General features: G+C 41.9%; 1 protein-coding gene across 1 annotated transcript in view; it reads left to right on the forward strand.

Annotated features, from left to right (window-relative positions):
• Positions 1–23,270, forward strand: part of CACNG7 (calcium voltage-gated channel auxiliary subunit gamma 7) — a 200,068-nt gene that overhangs the window by 136,116 nt on the left and 40,682 nt on the right. Inside the window, exons 3-4 of the mRNA XM_086930366.1 lie at positions 742–828; positions 3,814–3,954. Coding sequence (XP_086786492.1) covers positions 742–828; positions 3,814–3,954 — 228 coding nt within the window. The remainder of the gene's footprint in view (positions 1–741; positions 829–3,813; positions 3,955–23,270) is intronic.

Consider the following 23,270-nt stretch of genomic DNA (forward strand, 5'->3'; position numbering starts at 1 on the left):
GCATAAGGGAATTCATGAAAACCTTTGATGCTGCTTTGGGCTCATCAGAGCCTGTCAGATTGCTGCAGACAGGAGCTGAAAGGAAAGATTACTCGTTTCTTGATGCACATCAATTTTAAGGAGACTAAAAATACACGGGGCGCGGTCACGGCAAAGAAGCACAATTAAAAAAAAAAAAGCCTGTTACGCTGATCACTGGGGAGAACCCCTCGGAGCTCAGGAAAAATGAAAAAAAATAGCTCATCGGAATATTCCATGGAAATGCTTCGCATTGTCTAAGCACAACTTGATATTCGGCTGAAATGCTCTTTTTTGCTGTGGAAGGTTTAGGATTTTACAAATGCGTCGATTTTGCCTTCTGCACATGCATAGAGAGGGGTACAATTGCATAATTTAAATGAATGTCATGTTTTCTGAGCAATTCACGCCTGGGCAGTAAGATTCCCATAAAATGAGAGACCAGCATTGAGCGCATTCAAATTATCATTTTTTTATGTGGAAAATGTATATGTCTGTATATTCTGCAAGCAGGACTAGATGTTACTGTCTGGTGGGTCAAGGTGCCAAGCCCTTCTAAAAATGATGTAGAGAGGTATGGAAAGCTTGTTGATTGTTTGTTCTTTGTATGCATAGGGACTCACTGTCATTAATGTCTTTTCTCTATAAGTACATTCACCTCTCAATGTTAGAACAACAAAAAAAATACCTACTTTTCACACTTTTCTTATTTTTTTTCTGCAGGAAAAGAGAAGGGCAGATGTGTGGCGTCAGAGTTCTTCCATGGCCCGGACACAGATATTGTGACAGAGAACACGGCCAATATCCTCAGTGAGTTGGAAAAGTATTGGTTTCATTTGCAATTATTATTCTGGGGACAATGGATCAGTCTGCGATACACATTATTACTGACACTGATAAAAATTGATTGCATATTCCACTTCTCTCCATAAAACAAACCCTATTTTTATAAAATTCCATTAACATAAAAATTCAAAAATTTGGATGAGACTTGACCTTTTGGAATTTTATTGGAAACTAGGTTTTTGCTCTTGCAATTGATCCATCGTCTTAAAGTAGTTTTTGTAAATGATTGCATGATATAGTATGTTAATGTAGGAGAATGTGTGGGTTAGTGGCTATTCAGCTGACTTTGGAAGTGGAGAACCTGGGCTTCAAGCAGAGAACGGTGTCTTACTGAAAAAAAGATTGATTCTGGGCAAATCACTTACCCTTCCTAGGGCGAAAATTATAAATGTGTGTGATATTTAATACGATTGTTACAATATGAAATGTAATGCCAGGGTATGAGTCACATGACTAAAATTGCCAATTGATATTTGCGATCTACCCTAGTCTCCAAGTATCTTCCATCAATGTACAGCACTCTGTTGTATGTAATTGTGCACATTAACCAAATATCTATGAAAAATAAAAGATGCATCTAAATGTTCATCTAAAAACACATTCCTTTATGAATTTCAACCATGCTTTGACAATATGAACCCAAGTCCAGATTATCATACCAACGGTGAACGGACCACTGCTAGGATGACCTGGTCAACTTTAATCATTCATATCACTATTTTTGCTTGAATAATTAAAAAAATTTAGAGTCTCCCCTCCACCCTGAATAAGCCAACGTTAAATTGCTGCGCATTGGAGAAGCAGCCTTAGACAAAGTGCTGGTGGTTCATAAATCAGGACGAACCACAGGGAAGAGATGAGGGAAGTAAGGAGTTATCCAAGGGATGCCATTCTTTACAAATTGATCATCTCTATCTGAAATTAGGCGTGCAACTGTCGGAAACTGACGGTTGCCAGGACATTTTCTCCATCTGAATAGCACACCCTTGTGGTGCACTTATGATAGTTATAATATATCTCGTTGAACATTTTGTTTACTGTGCCTCCTTCAAAGGATCCCGGGTAAAGGCACTAAAACCTCTTGAATACAATCTTGTACAGTGGCAGAATTTCAAATAGAGAGCCATATAGAAACAGTTTAAAAAAAGTTGTTGTAGTTCTTTATTTAGAGGAAAAAGTTGAATTTGTATTCAAAAACACCAATTGATTCAAATGTTTAATCTGCCATTTTAAATCATTCTCACTAAATTGTTAATATAAGATTTCACATTATGGGCGGAAGTCATTAGCAATTTAAAGAAGCTTTGTCCATGTTTTTAGGAAAGCGGTCTCAGGGCATGTGCTGTACATCCAGTGAGACCGAATTAACTAATTATTGAACTACAACCCCCTTTTTCAGATAGTTTCTCTGTGGTGCCACGGTATGAACTTCTTTTAGTCATAAAATTGACTTAGTAGCCACATTGCCACATTCTCTATTGAGCTGATGGATTCTGGGTGTGGACAGACGTTGGGGCCTTCGGAGGAGCTGGAACAAGCTACTTCACTTTGGCTGACCTAGACTCTCACCCAAGGTTGGTAGCCTTGGGGGTGAACACAGTAGTCAGGACGCATACATATTGTGGCTACACAAGACCTATTTTCAATGTTTTGGAGTATTTGAAACACTGGGATACACAAGGCACATTCCTTGTTTGAAAGGGCCTGACTCGCATGGCAGGGTCAACATTTCAGACCTTCTTCTCTCCTGCTGTTAGGTCTGGCCTTTCCTAACATATGAAAGAATTTTCGAAAGTACATAAAGTCAAATCCAATCATGTGTCTGTGGAGAGTATTACAGAGATTGAAAAGCTGTAGACCTTTAAGCTTGTTACAAGACGTATGGCAGTGTTGAAGTGAAAGAGTCTGGGTTTAAGAGATATATTTACCTTAGGTACTAAATGTAGGACCTCCTACTCCCTTAAGGTACTGCCAATTGACCTGAGCCCCATATATCTGTTCTACGTTTATAGAAGCATGCAGGACATTACTCTGGACATACACAAGAACATTTTGTTGGTTAGGTACAGTGGAAGGGGGGGGGTTGAGTAGTGGAAGACTTACAAGTAAGTGTATCTTTCCGTGTGCGTTGAAATAAGGAATAAGTCATTGGGTTCCTTTCAACAAAGATATACTTATTCTCCAGTGAATAATTTCACATTGAAGTTGTTCAATGGATAGTAAATATTGGTTTGTTCATTGTTGGAAAGGCAAAGTGCAATCTGAATAGGCCTGGCAGTTCTCATCTGCCATCAAATTGTATTGCTTAAGTATCTCCATGATATTATGCGTTATTTTGTGCATAATTTTCCCACACTAGTAACAATGTTTCTGAAATTTACAATAGTCCCACAGTTTTGAGGTTTGTGTAAGTGGATTTCTCTGTGGAAATTGGACCAAAAAACGATTACATTTTTGTTTTAAGAAAAGCTTTACATTCCACAGTACAACTAGAGGAAGTTTGCATTTGTACCTTTGATATTCCACCTTATTACAAGAATGAGAAGTGTAAGTGACTGGTGAGAGCATCTGGGCGGATTATGTGCCGTATGTCAGGCAGTTTGCTCCCTCTGATGAGTTTATTGGGATTCACATGCTCTCTGGGAGAGGTAAAACACCTGAGAGCAGCATTTCCAGAATGCCCAAATGTAGGTCTTACTCTCTACTGAATAAGGACAAATAACCTGAAACACATATCTAGAGAAACACGCCACTGGCTGCTCCAACAATGGGTACACTGCAAAGACTTTCAAATAAAGTGAGTGTCCTCGTGCACCGTATTTACCACAGTGCCTCTGGGCGTGTTGCGTGCTGGTATGCTAGGCTGTGGGCTCCCTCCCACCCTTTTTCATGCTCTGTAGTCGGTCTGTTTCCTCAATTTCCTTGTTTTCTTTTTCCCCTTTGTTGCAGAGACGATCCGCAGTGCTACGCCTTTCCCCATGGTCAGCCTCTTCCTTGTATTCACAGCCTTTGTCATCAGCAACATTGGGCACATCCGACCTCAAAGGACCATCCTGGCTTTTGTGTCTGGAATTTTCTTCATCCTTTCTGGTGAGCATATGAAGTCAATGATGTGGATGGGTTGAAATTTATATTTGAGCTGACATGCTTAACAGAGGGATGGGGTAGTTTTTGGTTCATTAAAAGATGCATTTAAACTAAAACCCAGAATTTAATGGAATTTACATGAATTTCTAAAATTCTTGAAATTATGCTGTTGCAACAACCCTTAGAGTAAAGACAGCAATGTGTTTTCCTATCACTAACACCATATCAACCCTATCTTAGTTATATTTACATTAATTACTCTATGAGGAATAGGAAAAGTTACCAATGTATCAATTGGCAGGGGATGGCATTGTCATTCTGGGACTATAACTATGGCCTCGCTTAGTCCAGAACCAGAGATTATCAGTAAAGAATTGAAATTTTAATAATTGAGCAGTTATTTGAACAAACTGCCAGCCAGTAAATATCATGCTGGTGTGAAATGTAGGAATTAGAACACATTTACTCCAGGAACCCATAATTTGGGAGTCAAGGCGTGGCAACGGAAAAGGGATGGAGTCACGAGGAGCGAAGCTGACAGTCAACTTGTACATTTATTTAAATTTATAAAATCTGCTGCAAAGAAATTAGCAACTATGATAAAAGTGACAACAAATCTGTTCTAGCTTACTTACTTGGTTACAAAGAGACATCATTTAAACTATCTTACTGAGATAAGACACTGCTGAAAAGATCTTTGTGTGCCCAGCAATTTTGTGGGGAATTTAATATTAGTAAGGTAAGCCAGGTTGGTAATGTATGAAACAGATGGGGGCACAGTCTGTGAGCTTGGTTAGCATTCTACACTTCTTCAGTTGGTGGCCCTTGTGTGATCACGTTTCCTTCAGTGAATGTGATGTTACCCTTGTGAACTTCCACAGGCACTGTGATCCCAAGGTTACAGAGAGAGAAAGAAGGAAACGCAACAATGATGAGCAAGAGTCTGCAGATTACTTTCCCGTTTTTAAATGCTTCAGCTTCAGTATGTTATTAGATCCTTCAACTTTCCTACATTATAGGCTTCCAGCTTCATGCCCTGCCACTTCTCTGGGGCATCCCTTGCACCTTCACTGCAAATCCATCTTCATCTGGAGTTCAGATGGTGGACCTAAGGGACCACAATGGGCCCTCCCCGGCAGCTTTTGAACTCTCCAGATCCAACAGCAGCACTTCAAATCCTTCTTGTGGTGCTGAGCCTAATAACTGTGCACCCTGGAGAGATGGGGGAGACAAGAATGGATTTCAGGTAGTCGAGTTTGGTAAAAGGTGGTAAAATACCTACAATGTGGTTTCTGTGTAAACGCCCACTGCCAGTTTTATATAACATAAGCATTCATCTTTCCTTATCTGTACTAAAGAGTAAACCTGGACGCAGTACTACACTACGCTCGTGGAGCGTGCAAAGTTTGCGCTACTACGCACTACGCAAATTCCACGTAGCACAGTGCAAAAACGCGTAGCATAGTGGTCATTTTTTGCTTGCTCGCAGTCCTCAATGTCAAATTGGCGACTGCGAGCGAGCAAAATCAACATCTCGGCGAGACTTTTTCATCGTTCGCGATCAGCAACATCAAGTTGCCAATCGCGAGCGTGGAAAATAAACCTCCGGCAATATTCTCAACTTGAGAAGGCCAGGTTTCTCATTGAGAGTGGTCGCATATGCTCATGACCGCGCATGATGGGAAACTACCAGTCCGATGTTGATAAAGCTGCCGCTCCAGTACAAATCTACTCGAGCGGAGAAAACAACCGCTTGTACTGTGTAAGATGCCGTTTGCAATGATTGCACAGTGCGGACAAGCATCCGGCACTGTGCAAAAAGTGCAAACAGCATTTCCCTACTGCTTTACGCAGTTCACGTAGCTACGCCTAGCATGCGTTTTGCAAAGTGCACTATGTGTAGCTACACTTAGCGCTACTACGTAAACTACGCCCAGGGTTACTAAAGCGTAGTGTTTTGTTTATTTGGGTGTTTCTATGGAATCTTTCAGCTGCTTCAGAGCTGAGAGACATTGCAGGCATGCAGAAATACCAAAGAGAGTGATTTACAGGCACAGTGGATGTGAAGTGAGCCTCCAACAAGCCATTGTGTGTGTTTGTGAAAACATATAGGCACATAGCTGTCAAATTTCCCAGGCCCGTGCGTGATAAGCTGTTTCAGGTCCCTTGCACCAAAGCTTTAACATTACTGATTAGCAAACTTAGGAACTGTGTGAAAACAAACTGCATTTTCATGAAAGCCAAAGGCGTGGTTTAGTTAAGCAAATGTTTTTCTTTTTTTTGGCAGGAGAATTATTCTTTGTTTAAAAGTTTGACAATTGTATGAAATTGATCACGTTGTCAATGTTTAAAAAATGTACGAAGTGGGTGAAACCTAACATAAAACTTCGTGAGCTAATTCTATGCTGACTTTCCAAAACACGAGCCAGAGTAAATCACAGGGATGTAGTGGGGGAAAAAGAATACGACTGTGTCTAGGAAGTTGAAATCCTCAGTTGGACCAAGCGGATCCCTCACTACTGTAACAAACACACGCAAACCTAGGCAACTGCTGTCCCAGGTTTCATCCTGCCACCCGGTCTTTCAGCTCGGACAAATGCAAGGTGGTTATGTTATGTTATATGCATTTATATAGCGTTATCGTTATTATGTAATTGTGGCACATTCTCTATCTGAAAGCCATTCCATTCCAACTGGGCAGCCCATCAGTTGTTTCTGTAGTGTCTTCTTAAGGTATTTGGGGGCCGTGGCAAGATATATTTGGAGGTCCCAGTTCGCAACTGTTATACCCATCTAATGCTAATTGAAGCCTGTACGATACCAAACAAACTTTCAGAATCAAGGTTCACACAAAAACACTTGAAACAGCTCGGTCCATGGCTCCCAAAAATCCTGAAAATGCCACCTGGCAAAGAGGCACAAACTCATAGAGAGAGGTGGGCAGAGAGGTTGAGATAAGGAAATAGACAGAAGTGGGTTCGATTTGGAGAAAGTTTACTATCTAGGGGGCTATGCTGCACTATCTAGGGGGCTATGCTGCAAAAACGGCCCTGTAACAAAACCAGCCCTCACCCGTGCGGCGCACCGGCCAGTCCGGCCCTGCTCGGGGGAGGTGGGGGCAGGAAGGTGGGTACCCTGTGCGATTTACCACTTAGTCCATGTCTTAAAATGTCCCTGTAAATACTTCATTCTAAAGGGGTTGGTGTAGATTAGTGTGAACCTAAATCGTATTCTTGAGAGATCATAGTAGGCCAGGCGCGTGTCTTGAAGGACTTTTCCATTTTCCTCTTTGCTGGGTGACTGGCCGTCTATTCTTCTTTTAAGCACCAGAATCTCATTAGGGAGTTGTGAGATGACGTTGTGTGCATGAGAATATGGTATATACGCTGACTTTACCCGCACAGTTCTGATGTGTATGTTGGTTTGCTGCGTGCCAGCCTCAAGGTAAGTTTAACTTATTATTATTATTTTTGAAAATGTAACTCCTCCCCATGCGCGACTTCCCCCGCGACCACCCCCCGGATGACCTTCGCGCCCGCTCCTCCCCACACACCACCTGTGAGCCATGCTGGCCTCGACTGGGGATACATAAAAGATTCAAAGCTCTACTTGCCAGTGTTCACTCACTTTAAAATATTTATGCAGTGACAGTGTTTGGAGGGCTTATGAATGTGTGGTGCAACACCACCTTTGTTCTTATAGTTGTTCTAAAATTACAGTAGCTTGAATAAGTCCAGTGCTTGCTGCACACATTGGTAGAGCCACACATTCCACACACATGTCCCCATGTCACGTCAGTCTTGAATGCAGTATAATCCTATGGTTATCTCCCTTCACAAGGCTGACAGCCTGATGTTACTTATTCGTTATAGCTTTATTTTCCAACAGATGTAAGTACTCTCTTGTCGGTTTCTAGGAAAAAAAACATACGGGACGCAAATTTGGAAGTGGGGCAACAGAAGTGTATTTCATAGTGAGACCATTTAGTAAGACATTATGGGCCTGATGCACATTTAGCAATTTTTTTAGATTTGCACTTTCAGTCTAAATATGTCACAATGCTGCTGTTTTAGTGAATTACAAATGCAAAATTTGCGTTTCCTTTAATGCAATCGCAAAATAAGGAATCGCAAATTTTGAAATTCCTTATTTTGCCTTGATACATACCTTTTTGCTAAATTGCATTCGCAAACGCCGACATTCGGCGAATTTCAGCGTTTGCGAATGAAATAATGCTTCATACATATGGCCCTTAATGGTAGATGCATCAAGCATTTTTGCGAGCGCAAACGGTGCAAATCGCAAAATTCGGCCATTTGCGCCCACAAAAATGGCATTTGAGATGCATCAAGGGTTCATGCACTCGCAATTTAGGAATTCGCAAATAATTGCGAGTTCTCAAATTGCGATTGCATTTAAGGAATCGCAATTTGCGATTCCTTAAATGCAATGCATGAACCATTCCAAAATTGCAAATTCGCAATCTGGGGCCGCTATTTACCGCGAAGTCAAACTACGTGGTAAATAGCAAAAACTTAGAAATATGCACTTTAGTGCATTTTTCTAAGTTGTATGTTACACACACACATGTCCTTGGGATATGTGTGTGTGCAACACCAGTAAACATTACCATTTCAGGGGTGCAACAGGGTGTCCTTTGGACACCGTGGCACCCTTGAAATTGCGGCACTTTTGCGAATCGCTAATTGCTAATCGCAAATAAGGAATGACTCCCCATTCATTCCTATGGGCCTTTAGGCCCATAGGAATGAATGGGAAAGAATGAAAGAATGAGGGGAAAGAATGAATGGAAAAGCCATTCCTTATTTGCGATTAGCAATTAGCGAATCGCAAATAAGGAATCAGTAGAAATCGCAAAAAAAATTGCGATTCCTACATGCATCCCGTTTTGCGATTCTTTAATAGCGATTCCTTAAAATTCGCTATTAAGGACTCGCAAAACATAACTTTGATGCATCCGGGGGGTTAATGCATTAAATCCCAGGTCTTTGTGGCTTCGGGCTGCACAAATGCAGGGTTGGTGATTCACAAAGGACAGATAAGGCAATACCTTCGGAGTACCAACTAATTTTGGCTCCTATATAATAGCAAAAAGTTTAAAGAATGCCTAGTTCTGGAGAGCACTCTATACATTGTTGCTAGGGCAACATAGTTCCTAGATTTTTTAATGATTATGCAATAATATTTTATGCCCCTCTTAAAAAAAAAATATTGTTCATTTCTTTCTTGCCCTGAACAAATCACAACTACGAATACATCGGCCACATCACTCATACCTAAAATGAAGCATTCCACATTGCTCAATCTATTGCTACAGCTAATTCGTGAGTTCTAGCCGGACCAGCCTATGGACATTATAGTAAGTGCTGCTAATCTTGGGGCTATTACAGTGCAGTCATTTATGATCCTACTGAAGTCCAATATCGTTGTATGAACCATTACTCCTGAGGCGGAAGCCGGGAGTGTTATTTGCTTTGCTTTGTTTTTAAATATTTCACTTGAGAGTCACGTTCTGTGTTTGTTTTTAAAACTTACCCCATTCTCTGCTGTCAGACAGGGGCAGAAACCTTCACCCTGACAACCCGCGCTGCGGATCTTATCGCTGCCGCGGACCTCACGAAAGCAATACTAGCTGCCGCCATTTCCGGTGTGCACCGAGGCCACGCCCCTCCGAGGCCACGCCCCCCTCCTAAGCTATAATAGGCGCTGAGTGCGAGCGTCCAACTAGAACCATTACTCCTGAGGCGGAAGCCGGGAGTGTTATTTGCTTTGCTTTGTTTTTAAATATTTCACTTGTGAGTCACTTTCTGTGTTTGTTATTAAAACTTACCCCATTCTCTGCTGTCAGACAGGGGCAGAAACCTTCACCCTGACAACCCGCGCTGCGGATCTTATCGCTGCCGCGGACCTCACGAAAGCAATACTAACTGCCGCCATTTCCGGCGTGCACCGAGGCCACGCCCCTCCGAGGCCACGCCCCCCTCCTAAGCTATAATAGGTGCTGAGTGCGAGCGTCCAACTAGAAACATTACTCCTGAGGCGGAAGCCGGGAGTGTTACTTGCTTTGCTTTGTTTTTAAATATTTCACTTGAGAGTCACGTTCTGTGTTTGTTTTTAAAACTTACCCCATTCTCTGCTGTCAGACAGGGGCAGAAACCTTCACCCTGAAACCCGCGCTGCGGATCTTATCGCTGCCGCGGACCTCACGAAAGCAATACTAGCTGCCGCCATTACCGGCGTGCACCGAGTCCACGCCCCTCCGAGGCCACGCCCCCCTCCGCCTTTCCTCCTCCTATAAACCATGTGTATCTGGAGGCAGCGGGCGCGCCTAAGGCAAGCCCGTCTGCACCCGTCATCGCCAAGACATCGCCTTTCGCCTGTCCCCCTGCTCAAATTCCACGGTATGTATACCGCTATGTTAGGGAGCGTCTCCTCGCTTTGAATTCGGCCCAGAGATGTGACAAGCTAGTAGGCTGCCTTGGACAGACTTGCTTACAATGTAAGTCCTGCAACTTTGCCACACCCAAACCCTGCTTATCTGGGCACAGAGTCATTCTGCCAAAAAACACTCCCCTCACGGTCCTCCAGTTGAATGTCAGGTCACTTGTAAAACACCATCCTGAAGTTAATACTCTCTTAACTGATGAGAACCCTGATATTCTATTTTTATGTGAAACCTGGCTCCATGACGATCTGACCAGCATCCAGAGCCTCACGCTGCCAGAAGTCTATCAACAGAGACACGAGGGGAGGTGGTATAGCTGTTATATACCGAACAATATAAACCTGCTCTTTTACGAAGGAAGACATCTGGGGGTGTGAAAGTGCTCATTTTAAGATCACTACGGGCCCCCATTTTGCCCTCTCTGGGCTCTACATCTATCGTCCTCCGGGACCCACCCCTAAGTTCATTGAGGAACTTCTAGAAGTGGCTCACGTCCTTGTAGGTCTTCGGCTAACTTTACTATATTGGGAGATCTTAACCTCCACTTTGACTCCACTCTTGACCCCACCATCAAAAATCTTCTGGCGGATTTCACAGCCTTACAGCTAAATTCTCTTATTCATACCACTACACACTCCGCTGGTCATTTATTAGACCCCGTCTTCACCAATATCCCGGAGGCCAGGGCTGACCTACCCAAACCCATGGGATGGACTGACCACTTTCTCATCAGATCTACGATGATGGTAAGAGAATTGCCAACTAAAGAAGTGTCTACCTCTTGTTTTAAAAAGCCATGGCATAAACTGCTAACTGGTGACTTACTCACCACTTTAGGAGAATCCCATCACATAGCTACTAAAGATATAAACACGTCTTATGCTGCTTTCCAGGACTGGATTACTAAAGGACTTGACACCCTTATACCTGCTAAATGGACCAAAGGACGTAGCTCCCCGTCCAACCCATGGTACAATGAAACTCTGAAAATCATGCGGAAAGAGTGCAAAATAGCTGAGCATAGTTGGAGAAAGGAGTACAAAGACAGTGATAAAGCTCTTTACCTGTCCAAGTCAAAACTCTATCATAAAGCCATACGCACTGCGCGCGCGTCCTTCTATGCAAAAGAAATTAATTCTAGCACTAATCCTACAAAAACTATTTTTAAATTGGTGCAAAAACTTCAAAACAGTTGCAATCCTGCATCACCTCCACACAGCAATGCGAGGATCTCGACGTTTTCTTAATAAAAAAGGTGAGAAAAATTTATAGTGCCTTTTCACAGGACTCTCCCGACCTTTCTAACCCCTCTAATCCTTCCATCAAGGGCTCTAGGCTGTCACTCATACCTGAAATTTCCCATGACGACCTGGCCAAACTTTGCAGAAAGGTTAAGTCCGGTTCCCCTACAGATCCCATGAGACCGGCCCAATTTCTTGAATCTTTAGATTTTTTCCTCCCTTCTTTGGCCACGCTACCTAATCGCTCCTTCTCCTCGGCTGTGGTCCCTACCTGCTGGAAACAAGCATGGGTCTCCCCTATTATTAAAAAGCCTACTTTAGACCCCACAAAGCTGGAAAACTTTAGACCTATCTCGCTGCTTCCATGGGTGTCTAAACTAGCAGAAGCCCACGTGAATAATGTCCTGTCCCACCATATGGTCCAAAACAACATCTTGGACCCATCTCAGAACGGGTTCAGGCCAGGACATAGTACAGAGTCTGCCCTTTTGACTACCACCGAACACCTCCGGAATATACTTGATGCCGGTCAGAGTGCTGCGCTGATTCTACTTGATCTCAGCGCAGCCTTTGATACGGTTTCCCATAACATCTTGCTAAAACGCCTCGAAGCTATAGGGATTAGTGATCTTGCCCTTGACTGGTTCCGTTCTTTCTTGAAGGACAGGTCCTTCGGGTCTCAGCCCCTCCGTTTATCTCCCGGTCCCACCCCATCGGCCAAGGAGTTCCCCAGGGCTCTGCACTCAGTCCATCTCTTTTTAACCTTTATGTATAGCCTCTCTCGGCAGTGGCCAAAGAGTGGGACCTCACACTGGTGTCATACCCTGATGACACGCAGCTGGTCATCACTCTCACCGAGGGCCCTTCAATCTCGGCTACAAGATTTAGGGATGGCTTAGCTGCAGTTGCCCAGTGGATGACGGGCAACTGCCTACAGCTGAACGCAGGGAAAACGGAGGTGTTGCTCCTCGGAAAAAACTCCTGTTATTGGAGTGATCACTGGTGGCCTTCCCTGCTGGGCCCCATCCCATCACCGAAAACCCTGGTGAAAAACTTGGGCGTCTAGCTGGACTCCTCGCTCAGTTTTCAGATCCACACAAAGAAAGTGGCAGCTACTCGTGTGGGCCTGCTGAGGAGTCTCAACCCGATACTCGGTTTCTTTGATTCCAAAACGCGCCAGCTAATTGCCCAATCCATCATTCTCTCTCGGTTGGATTACGCTAGTGTTTTATTTTTAGGCGCCAATAAAGCAGAGATAGCATGGCTGCAACGGGTACAGAACTCTGCGGCAAGGGCCGTGGTGGGGCTCCCCCGTAGGTGCTCCGTCAGAGCTACTATTCAAAGATTACACTGGCTACCGATCGAATCTCGAATTCAATTTAAGACCCTCACTATTGCTTTTAAAATTCTTAAATCAGAATGTCTTGAACTTCTACGCCCGCTCTTAGTACCTTACGTCCCTCAACGCAATCTGCGTTCCTTCGGTCAACATCTTGTAACTATCCCTCGAACGAAGCTCTGCCGTATTGGTGGCCGTTCCTTCAAAGTTCTGGGGGCAAAACTTTGGAACTCCCTGTCACTGAACATTCGCTCCCTGAATAACTTGTCCGCCTTCCGGAAGGCAATTAAAACTCATTTGTTCCCTCTGTCCAAGCCATTTCCCTGTTCCCTCCCATTCCCCTCAGTTGTTATTTCATGGTTATCAGCGCCGGGACGCCTCGTTGCTGGGGCAGCTGTTCACGCTTAAACAAATACTTAACATAACATAACATAACATTGTGTATGCCAGTATCACTGAGCTTTTTCCTATGGGCCCCATATTACAGACTCGCTAAGGCGAGTGCACTAACTGCTGCAAGTGCTTGGATGACTTTTAGTCTATTGGGTGTCGCCCTTAACTTGCAGTTTGGCAAATTATCTGATGGCAGGAAGTCTCATAAGTACTTCTTTTCATAGCGCCAAAATGTCAAATAGAATTGTCAGTTTGTTTTGAATTTATCAATCAAAAGAAGAAACAATTTTGTTGGATAGAATGTCAGGAGCGTCTGGTGTTAGGGAAAATTGGTGGGGCAGGGAGAGGGGATGACGACAATAACAACACATGGAAACAAAGAACATACCAGGCACCCTCTGCATTGCTGCTCTTCTGCTCCTCTGGCTCCACTGCAGCCCAGGCTGAACCTCCCAGACACCCATACAGCCAATCCAGGCGTTGCTCTCATGCTGCTGCCAGCATGAGAGAAGTGCCAGGATTGTACTGAGCGCCCTGTATTTGTGCTCACAAGGGGACTGGGAGCTTGTGCCTGCTGTCTCATACCGGGCAATGCAGCTCGGTTTGAGGGCATCTCAGTGCACATGCCAGTTTGGCCATCCTAAGATGGCTGGACAAACCCACATGCGTACTTAGCAGCAATGCTCACCACTCCTCCTATGTCCATCATCACTATGTCCCCGCCCCGTAGGCTTGGCCCTTTGAAGAAAAATAAAATGATAATAAACCTGTGTTACTATAATTTTATTTTACGTAAAGACGGAGGAGCCGCCGCTGTAGAAAGCTGCTTATCTCAACTTTGTTGTCACACCCTAGGAAATTCAGATTACAGTGGTGTAGCAAGGGGGGGGGGCGATCATGAGATTTGGGGACAGCGATCTCCCCCTGCTCTTACCTGCAGCCATCGTGGTGTGACAAAGGCCGTAATCGTCAATATCCCCGCACTTACATTCGGCCGCCACGGTGGCAAAAGTAGGGGCCGCCATGGGTATTATATTCCTAGCTACGCCACTGTCAGCAGTTTGCAAACTCTTTGTTTCTAGCGTCATGTTAATGGTAACCACTGCTTAGACGAGTTAGCCCCTTAGTATGTGCTGTTGCTGTAGTGTTGTCTTGTGCATATTAATATTTCCCTTTTAATGTTTCCTTTCAAATGTAGTAACTTAGTTGCACACAAGAGCCCTATCTGAGTTCTCCTATTCTTGGTTTACTAAGTCATACATGTGCTGTAGGGATATCAGAAATCTTGTGCTTTTGAATCCTTTCTGGTATTTAGTCCTACAACATACGATCAGTCTGTAAATTGATACACCAGTGTCACAGATTTATCTGTAGACCACACAAGCTCTTAAGTTCCCACAGGCGCAGATATTATAGGCAGAGTTTATGATACCATAAATCCACAGTCAGTTAAAGGACCTACAGTCATCAACCTCAAACTTATGTTTAATATTCTATAGATACACGTGTGGGATCCTCCAGCTTCTGCCTGGACCTTACAATACCAATCTCCCATCTACCAATTAATACATTTCCTCTCCAAGTCTAGGGTTTTATGAATAGGATTCTCCTTTTGACGCCTTATAAAATTATGCACCTACCGAGTCTGGGACAGAGCACACTTCCCCAATGGGCTGAATTGCTCGCTGTGTGCAAACCTACTCGAACATTAACCAAGAGGTAGCCATTACCGAATCCAAGTATCTAACAAAGTAACTACATAAATAAACTAATGGTTACATTGCAGTAGACTCTACACTTTCAACTGTAGACATATATACTTTCCACATCCCAGGAATTACCACTCTGATGACTCAGTCCAGTTTGCATCAGTCTGAGCCCATGGTCCTTGTGATGCCCTTTAGTGCAATCTCCCCCCTCAGTTGTACATTTTCACTCAGATTCATGACCATATTTCCACTCTCAGACTTTTTCTTGAAATTATGCTGTGATAAAAACAGGACCTCCCAACCTAACTTATCACAAATCCCTTGTCTGTGGCTGTCCCCCAAACCCTCACTTCTCTCCTCATCAGGGAGCAGGCCCTCGAACCAGATCACACATCTGGTCTATAACTAGCCTTTACACCCTCAATGTTGCCCTGCGCAGAATGGACAGAGTTGTAAGAACACACAGATATATTCTCTTTGCCCTGTATGAACCTAAGTCCTAGAACTATCCGCCCAAGCTATCCCTTCCCCCCACATCGCTGTCATTCTCAGTTCCCCTTAGGGTTGCAATTCCTACCCTCTGCTTACTTTCCCTCTCTCTCCTCCAAAGCTACCTAATGTAAGATTCTCTTAATGAGCACATTTGTTGCTGTGAGGGAAAGATAGCTTTAACTCTGCAGATTCTCCTGACGAGAACCCTGCCAGTTATTATTTTACAAATTAAGCACTGATTGCACAGCTAAAAGTGCTAGTTTCCTGCCAGACCTTTCTCGCCTGGAGCGTCCTTACACCTACATGAAAGCTTCTCTGGCTGGCTGGTTTAGGGTAAGAAAGAAGCACTATCGATTCACTGGTCTATCTTCCAGAGTACCTACACGAGAGAAGTGCGCTGGGGAAGAAATACAACTAAACCCTTGCCCTGAGGTTGTCTCCATAAAAAGTGCAAAACTCAGACAGCCTAGTCCGTCCTCAACATTCACTCTTCGGGGACTGTGGTGCTGAAGCGCCTTGGGAAGCAGCTGGTGCCTGCTTTTGCACCAGTCGGGCATTGCGTATTACAGAAGGGGCTGTCCAAGCTTGAGTAGCCTCTTCTGCTATACCAAGTGCTCAAGCACACATTCTGCTCTTGCACTATGTGAGCTGGGTGGTCCCATGAAAATAAGGAAAGTCCTTTGATCATGCACTCTTGCCATTTATGCTAATGTTGGCTCATGGGCAAAGAGGCACATGGTAGGCGCACTAACATAGAGCAAAGCAGGATGTGGCTTCCAGTTAGTGGGCCGTTTGGAAGAATGTATGAAGTCTTCAGTTGAACCCACTGCAGGTGGATGCAGGTTCCCCCCTTGGGGTTCCCTTTCTGACTGCCAAGAGCAGGCTGCTCTACCACCGGTTGGTGACCAAGATGTGGGTTGAGAACAGTTGCTCATATTCCCTCCAGTGCAGGAGTTAACTCTCAATTTGTGTGTCCATTGGAGAGGCGCCTTCTTGTAATCTGAAGTGTGGTCCAGGTCTACGTTGGTATGCAACTGGGAGTCTGTGGCAGTGCTCATAATATGGCACCTGGACTCTAACAAAAGTCTATTGTCATTGAAACAAAGGAGTGGCGCCTTATAGACTTCCGGAGGTTGAAAGGCTGAGTATGCCTCTCATATTAAGATCTATCCAATAGGGTACACAGACAAAATATCGAGTTTTAAATTTCGATATACAATTATATCGAAGTTTAAATATCGATGGGACAAAATATCGAAGGTAAGTAATATCGACAGTCTTAATATCGATATTAGTATGATATCAGTAATATCGAAGTTTTAAATATCGATGTCAATAATATCGATATAAATAACTTCGATGTTACTAATATCAATTTTTAAATAAATTTAGTGTATATTATATTGTATTTATTATGTTTTATTATTTATTTTTAATGTAATTTAATTAAATATTGTCTTTTACTACTGTAGCGGGTTGTGGGTTTATAGGGGAATAGGGTGGGAAGTAATTTAATTATGTTAAATTAATTATTAATTAGTAGGAATTATTAATTAATTAATTGAGAATTAATTTTTAATTAATTTTAATTATTTGATTAATTGATAAATATGTTCTGTAGCGGGTTATGGGTTTATAGGGGAATAGGGTGGGAAGTAAGTTAATAATAATTTATTAATTAATATAATTTTGTACATATTTTTAATTATTAATTAGTTGGTAATTAATAATATTAATTAGTTAATTACATTAATTAGAGTAATTTTTTTCTATATAATTGTTTGTTATTCTTAATTAATTAATTGGGAAAAATAATATTAATTATTAACTTAAATTAATTACAGCTAATGTGCTAATATATTTACTTTATTGTTATTGTTAATTAATAATTATTGGTAATTAAATAATATTAATTAATTTTGGGTAAAGGAGTATTTTTAGGGCTCAGGGTCAGTTTTCAGTTTTTGGGTAAAGGGGTATTTTTAGGGTTCAGGGTCAGTTTTCAGTTTTTGGGTAAAGGGGTATTTTTAGGGTTCAGGGTCAGTTTTCAGTTTTTGGGTAAAGGGGTATTTTTAGGGTTCAGGGTCAGTTTTCAGTTCTTGGGTAAAGGGGTATTTTTAGGGTTCAGGGTCAGTTTTCAGTTTTTGGGTAAAGGGTATTTTTAGGGTTCAGGGTCAGTTTTCAGTTTTTGGGTAAAGGGGTATTTTTAGGGTTCAGGGTGAGTTTTCAGTTCTTGGGTAAAGGGGTATTTTTAGGGTGCAGGGTCAGTTTTCAGTTTTTGGGTAAAGGGGTATTTTTAGGGTTCAGGGTCAGTTTTCAGTTTTTGGGTAAAGGGGTATTTTTAGGGTTCAGGGTCAGTTTTCAGTTTTTGAGTAAAGGGGTATTTTTAGGGTTCAGGGTCAGTTTTGGGTTTTTGGGGTACAGGGATATTTTTAGGGTTTAGGGTCAGTTTTGGGTTTTTGGGGTACAGGGATATTTTTAGGGTTCAAGGTCAGTTTTGGGTTTTTGGGGTACAGGCGTACAGGGTAAAAATATATTTTTTTACATTAAATCAATAAAATGAAATTAAAAAAAAGGAAAATTACATTAAATTATTAAGTGTTTTATTTATTTTAAATGTATATGTATTAGTTTTAATTTTGTTTTAATATTTTTATTTAATATTTGTAAAATTAAATGTATTTTAAAATAATTTTTACATTATTATTAATACATTTAAAAAAACGATATTTTTAATTTCGATATTTTTGTACTACGATATTATTTTTTCGATATTTTTGTACTTACCTTTATGAAGATATGACTCCGATATTTTTGATGTCGATATTTTTGTGCCGATATTTTTGTATTTCGATATTCTGTCTGTCGATATTATGTCAGACATTCATCCAATAGGGTCAAACACAGATCCCAGTAGTGATTGCTTGAGTGGACTGGGCTATCAAACACCGCATCATAAATGTTATTCACTGTAACCAATAAATACAATGAAATGAAATGAAAAATTACATTTATAAAACGCACAGACCTCACAGCGCTTTTAACTGAAATCCAAGGCAGCAGCTAGGAAGATTAAACGGCGTTGCTGAACAAGTGTGTCTTTAGAAGCTTCCTAAATGCCATCCGGTTATTATTTTCTCTGAGGGTAAGCAAAAGAGAATTCCATATTCTCGCAGCATTGTGCTAGAATGAGCGGCCGCCCCACCGAGCCCTGTTTATCTTGGTCGTGATGGCTAATTGCAGTGACCTTGAGCGCAAAGCTCTGAGGGGAAGGTAAGGGGTAGCTAAAGGATGTATTATGGCTGGACCAATTCTGCAAATTGCTTTTTGAACAAGACACATCGCCTTAAATTGTACCCTTGCTGCCACAGGGAGCCAATGTAACTTTTTGAAGGCATTTTTGGCCGACTGCCAGCGAGGAATTTGAAAAGCAGCTGGGCCGCACAGTTTTGGGTGACCTGGAGTTTGTTGATCACTGCCACCGGGGCTCCCAGATAGAGAGTATTACCATAGTCAAGGTGTGAGAGTATCAGGGCCTGGACCATGACTCTCCTCACCTGGAATGGGAGCAAGGGGAGAACCTTCCGGAGCATTCTCATCAGCCCAAAACAGATGGATGGGGTTTTGGTGGCCTGAAAGGTGAAATCAAGTGGTTTTATCCCAGACAATGGGATTAACTCAGTCGCCTGGCAAGAGTAAAAAGTATTTGTATTACTTCTTTTTAATATTTAGTTGGGCAGACTTGGCGTGTGAGCACTGGATCATTTACCAGGAACCAGAAACACGATTAAGTGAGGGGACACAATGTGTGTGCGGAAAAGGTAGTGTTCAAGTAGATCCAATACTGAGATGCTCATAGAGATGCGTACAGTCTTGCAGATAAGTTCAAAACAAGTATGCTTTCAGTTTATAGTTTGAAATACTTTATTGAGACACTCAAGTCCATTAAAGTGCAAAATGGAAGATACAAAGCAGTACACAAGCATAACAGTTTGGAATATAAAATGTGTGCAAATAAACAACACATTGTGCAGAGCAATCAATGTGTATAAAGCATAAGATAGAGTGAGCTTGTGGCATAATATCGATCAGATTAATGAACTGACCCAATAAAGTTTTAGCATTTAGATTGTAACAGGCATATATATATATCTATATATATGTGTATAGATACGCAAATGTCCTCGGAGGGGGGGAGCAACAGTAAGCTGGTGCTGTCGGCAGGATAAGGACAGTCCTGCACCCTTATGTTTAAGCAAAAACAATGAATCACGCCGCACTCCTCCTGAACGATTTCAAAAGCAGGTTTATTGACCCATTTCCATCTCTAACTCCTACGCGTTTCGAACTTTGCAGTTCCTGTTCAAGGTAGCATTACAAGTCCTTCATTGATTTCTAGTTATTTATACCGAGACTCCACTGTTGCCATTATGAGGCATTGTGGGCTCTATAGTTTATAGTTTGCTTTACCAATTATCTATGGCGCTACCTGTCAGTTTTACGCTTTTCCTTCCACCGATCATTGTTAAGAATAAATACCTGAGTGGTATAATAGCTAGGGCTGGGGTCTATTTGCATAATTTGCACAGGCCTCTGGCTGTTTATGGCAAGTGGATTACTCGCCATAGTAAGGCTAAGTGCCTGTAATCCACATTTAACCGGATTATGTTCAAAGAAAAATGTGGAAGAACTTCACACAAAAATTAAGGAAATAGAACAGTTGATCACAGCAACTGGAGAGGAAGAGGCTGAAATCAACAAATTACGTACAATTATGGAAAAAAATCTTGACAAACATGAGAGTGAAATGGAGGAAAGAAAACAGCGCAAATTCAGAAGAGACGAAACTGACTACGAAACGGAACCATATTTACCTTTGCGAAAAGATTCGACATTTTGAAGAAACAAGTAAGCACCAAACAAACAAACGCACAAGCATCCCCTATCACAATACCAAGTGAAACGGAATCCAATATAAGTGAGGGAGAACAAAGAGCTGCAATTCCAATAATAACCATGAAATACTCTTTTTTTAGACGAGATGCAAATGCTTTATCTAGATCAACAGAATCCGAAAATGCCAAAAAGAGGACGAGGCAGAGGAAATATCAGGGGCCGTGGCCGTGGAAGGGGTCAATTCGTAAACAAAACTCAAAGCGCAAAACCAGAAGAGGAAGAAAAACAAAGATATCCACTGCGCAACAGGACAGTGACAAGAAAGTAAATCTTGATAACAAAACAGATATTGAACCTAACTTGATCATAAATCTATCCAGTTATAATCTTTCAGAAACAGAAAAAAGACTGTTAAATAAAGGGCTGACATTTTGCCCGCAAAAACATCAAGACAGTGTGGAAACAAAAATTGATATGTATAAATATATACGGAAATTAAAGCTCAAAAAATTCTTTACTAAGATACCAATGGGTATATCAACGACATAATCTATAAATCCAAATGAGCAACCAGAAACACTGGCCATTTCTGAAATACCAAGTATGAGAATTGCATTTGAACTAGCACACCAAGTAGAGGAGACTGACACAACGGACACGCAACTCCTAACAGAAATGGGAATAGAATCATACATCCATCCAAGAACAAAATTCAAGAAAAAATCCAAGTTCTCTCCTGTTCTTTATCCCGGTAATCGCATAGACGTATTCCAAGAATTAGTAGTTGCAGAATTGGACACCATGAAAAATATAAATACCAAAAGAAAGGAAAACCTTTCGTGGGATGAACGACAAGCACTACAATATTTAAAAGAAAACAACACTATTGAAATCAAACCAACCGATAAGGGCGGAAATATTGTGATTCAGGATAAGCAAGACTACATTGAAGAGGCAAATCGACAATTAAGCGATGAGGCCAACTACACAATGATCTCAGAAAATCCAATCGTAGAAATGACAAATAAAGTACACAAACAAATTGCGGAATGACATGAAAAAGGACTATTAAATCAAGATGAGAAGAACTTTTTAACAGTTACCCATCCAATAACTCCAACTACATATTTTCTGCCAAAAGTGCACAAAACATTACAGAAACCACCAGCACGTCCGATAATATCAAGTTGTGGATCTTTATTTGAAAATATAGCATCATACGTGGATTTTTTTCTGGCCCCCATAGTTCCAACTTTCAGTTCATTTATAAAGAACCCAGGTGATTTTTTGAGAATTCTAATTGACACTGCTTGGCAACCAGATTACCTACTAGTGACAATTGACGTTGTCTCCCTGTACACGTCTATAGACCATGACATAGGCTTGAATGCAATCTCTTACTTTCTGAAACAAAGACCTATTGGAGAGATCCAACACACCAGAATGATTATGAGCATGATTGAACCATGCCAAACCAACAACGTGTTCAATTTCAATAATAAAATGTACTCGCAGAAACGTGGGACGGCCATGGGAGTTTCCTTCTCTGCAAGCTATGCGAATCTCACCATGGGATGGTGGGAGAGATGCGTGGCTTGGAGAGCAGAAAACGACCCATACACGACTCACGTAGTATTGTGTTTAAGGTTCATCGATGACCTTTTCCTTTTGTGGAAAGGTACAAAAGTCAAACTTCTGGAATACATCAAAATCCCTCACAAGTCATCCCAGCCCTGCAGCCCACTCGGGCTATACTCATGGTCCTATTGTGTGCAGTTTACTGGAACCTACTATGGTAACATTGTGCTTCTGTTATTGGAACTACAAGCACCAGCGTGCCGAGCGATTTACTCACCTGCAAGCGCTTTCAGGGCGAAATGGGAGCCGGAGCGCATGCAGTTAATGGAGCTTGTGAAGCAAAGAGCCAGTATGCTGTTCAGACCGATTCCACTGAGGAAGGAGCAAGTGCGGCTCTAAAACGCATTTGGAAGTTATTTCAAGGTCGGACTGGGAAGACAAGAGAAGGTCTGGTTTAGTTGGGTACAAGTTGGGACAATGAGCCCCTTTCCCCACCTGTTGCACCAAAGACAATTACTCCCCGAGTCTATTGCCTGAAAATAAACAAGCATTTTGATATCTTACACAAGATCTAACCGTATATGACCCCATATGTCATAGCAAAGCACATGTCATTGAGATGTAGCATAAATTAAAATAATGAAGAATGAGGTAACATAACGTAACTAGTGTGGTGGGTTGAGACATAATAGAAGGTGAAAATATACCTTTCTGCATACACTTAGCTACTATGAACAGCTACATATTATTGCGTATATTAATGGAGAATAAGGGAGTCCTTACATGCATAGGAGTGCACCATAGATTTGTGCAGTAGTTCTACTTTTTTGTGATTTGAATACTATCATGTATAACCCACAAAAAAACTGTCATTTTTGTCGGTCTCTTCATATTCACCTACTTGCATATTCCTGCAGACTGCCCAAAGGGCAAATACTAACCAGGCAATACTGTTTTTTCTACTTTATTTTAACATAGATACGATATTCTTTTAAGATAAATCCCTTCTCTAAACCCTCTGATGACACGAATGCAGGGGCTTCTGCACTCTTATTACACCACTCACATCTACTTGAAGTTGGTGCTCATTTAGAAGTTAAGTGAATGAGATGAAAAGCACTGCAGATATTGATTAACACAAACAAAGTTATGCATTTTTGAATGTTATCCACATCTGCAATACAAGCTCCACTGATACAACCATG

The sequence above is a fragment of the Lissotriton vulgaris genome, chromosome 7 (assembly GCF_964263255.1).
Source record: "Lissotriton vulgaris chromosome 7, aLisVul1.2, whole genome shotgun sequence".
Taxonomy (NCBI): domain Eukaryota; kingdom Metazoa; phylum Chordata; class Amphibia; order Caudata; family Salamandridae; genus Lissotriton; species Lissotriton vulgaris.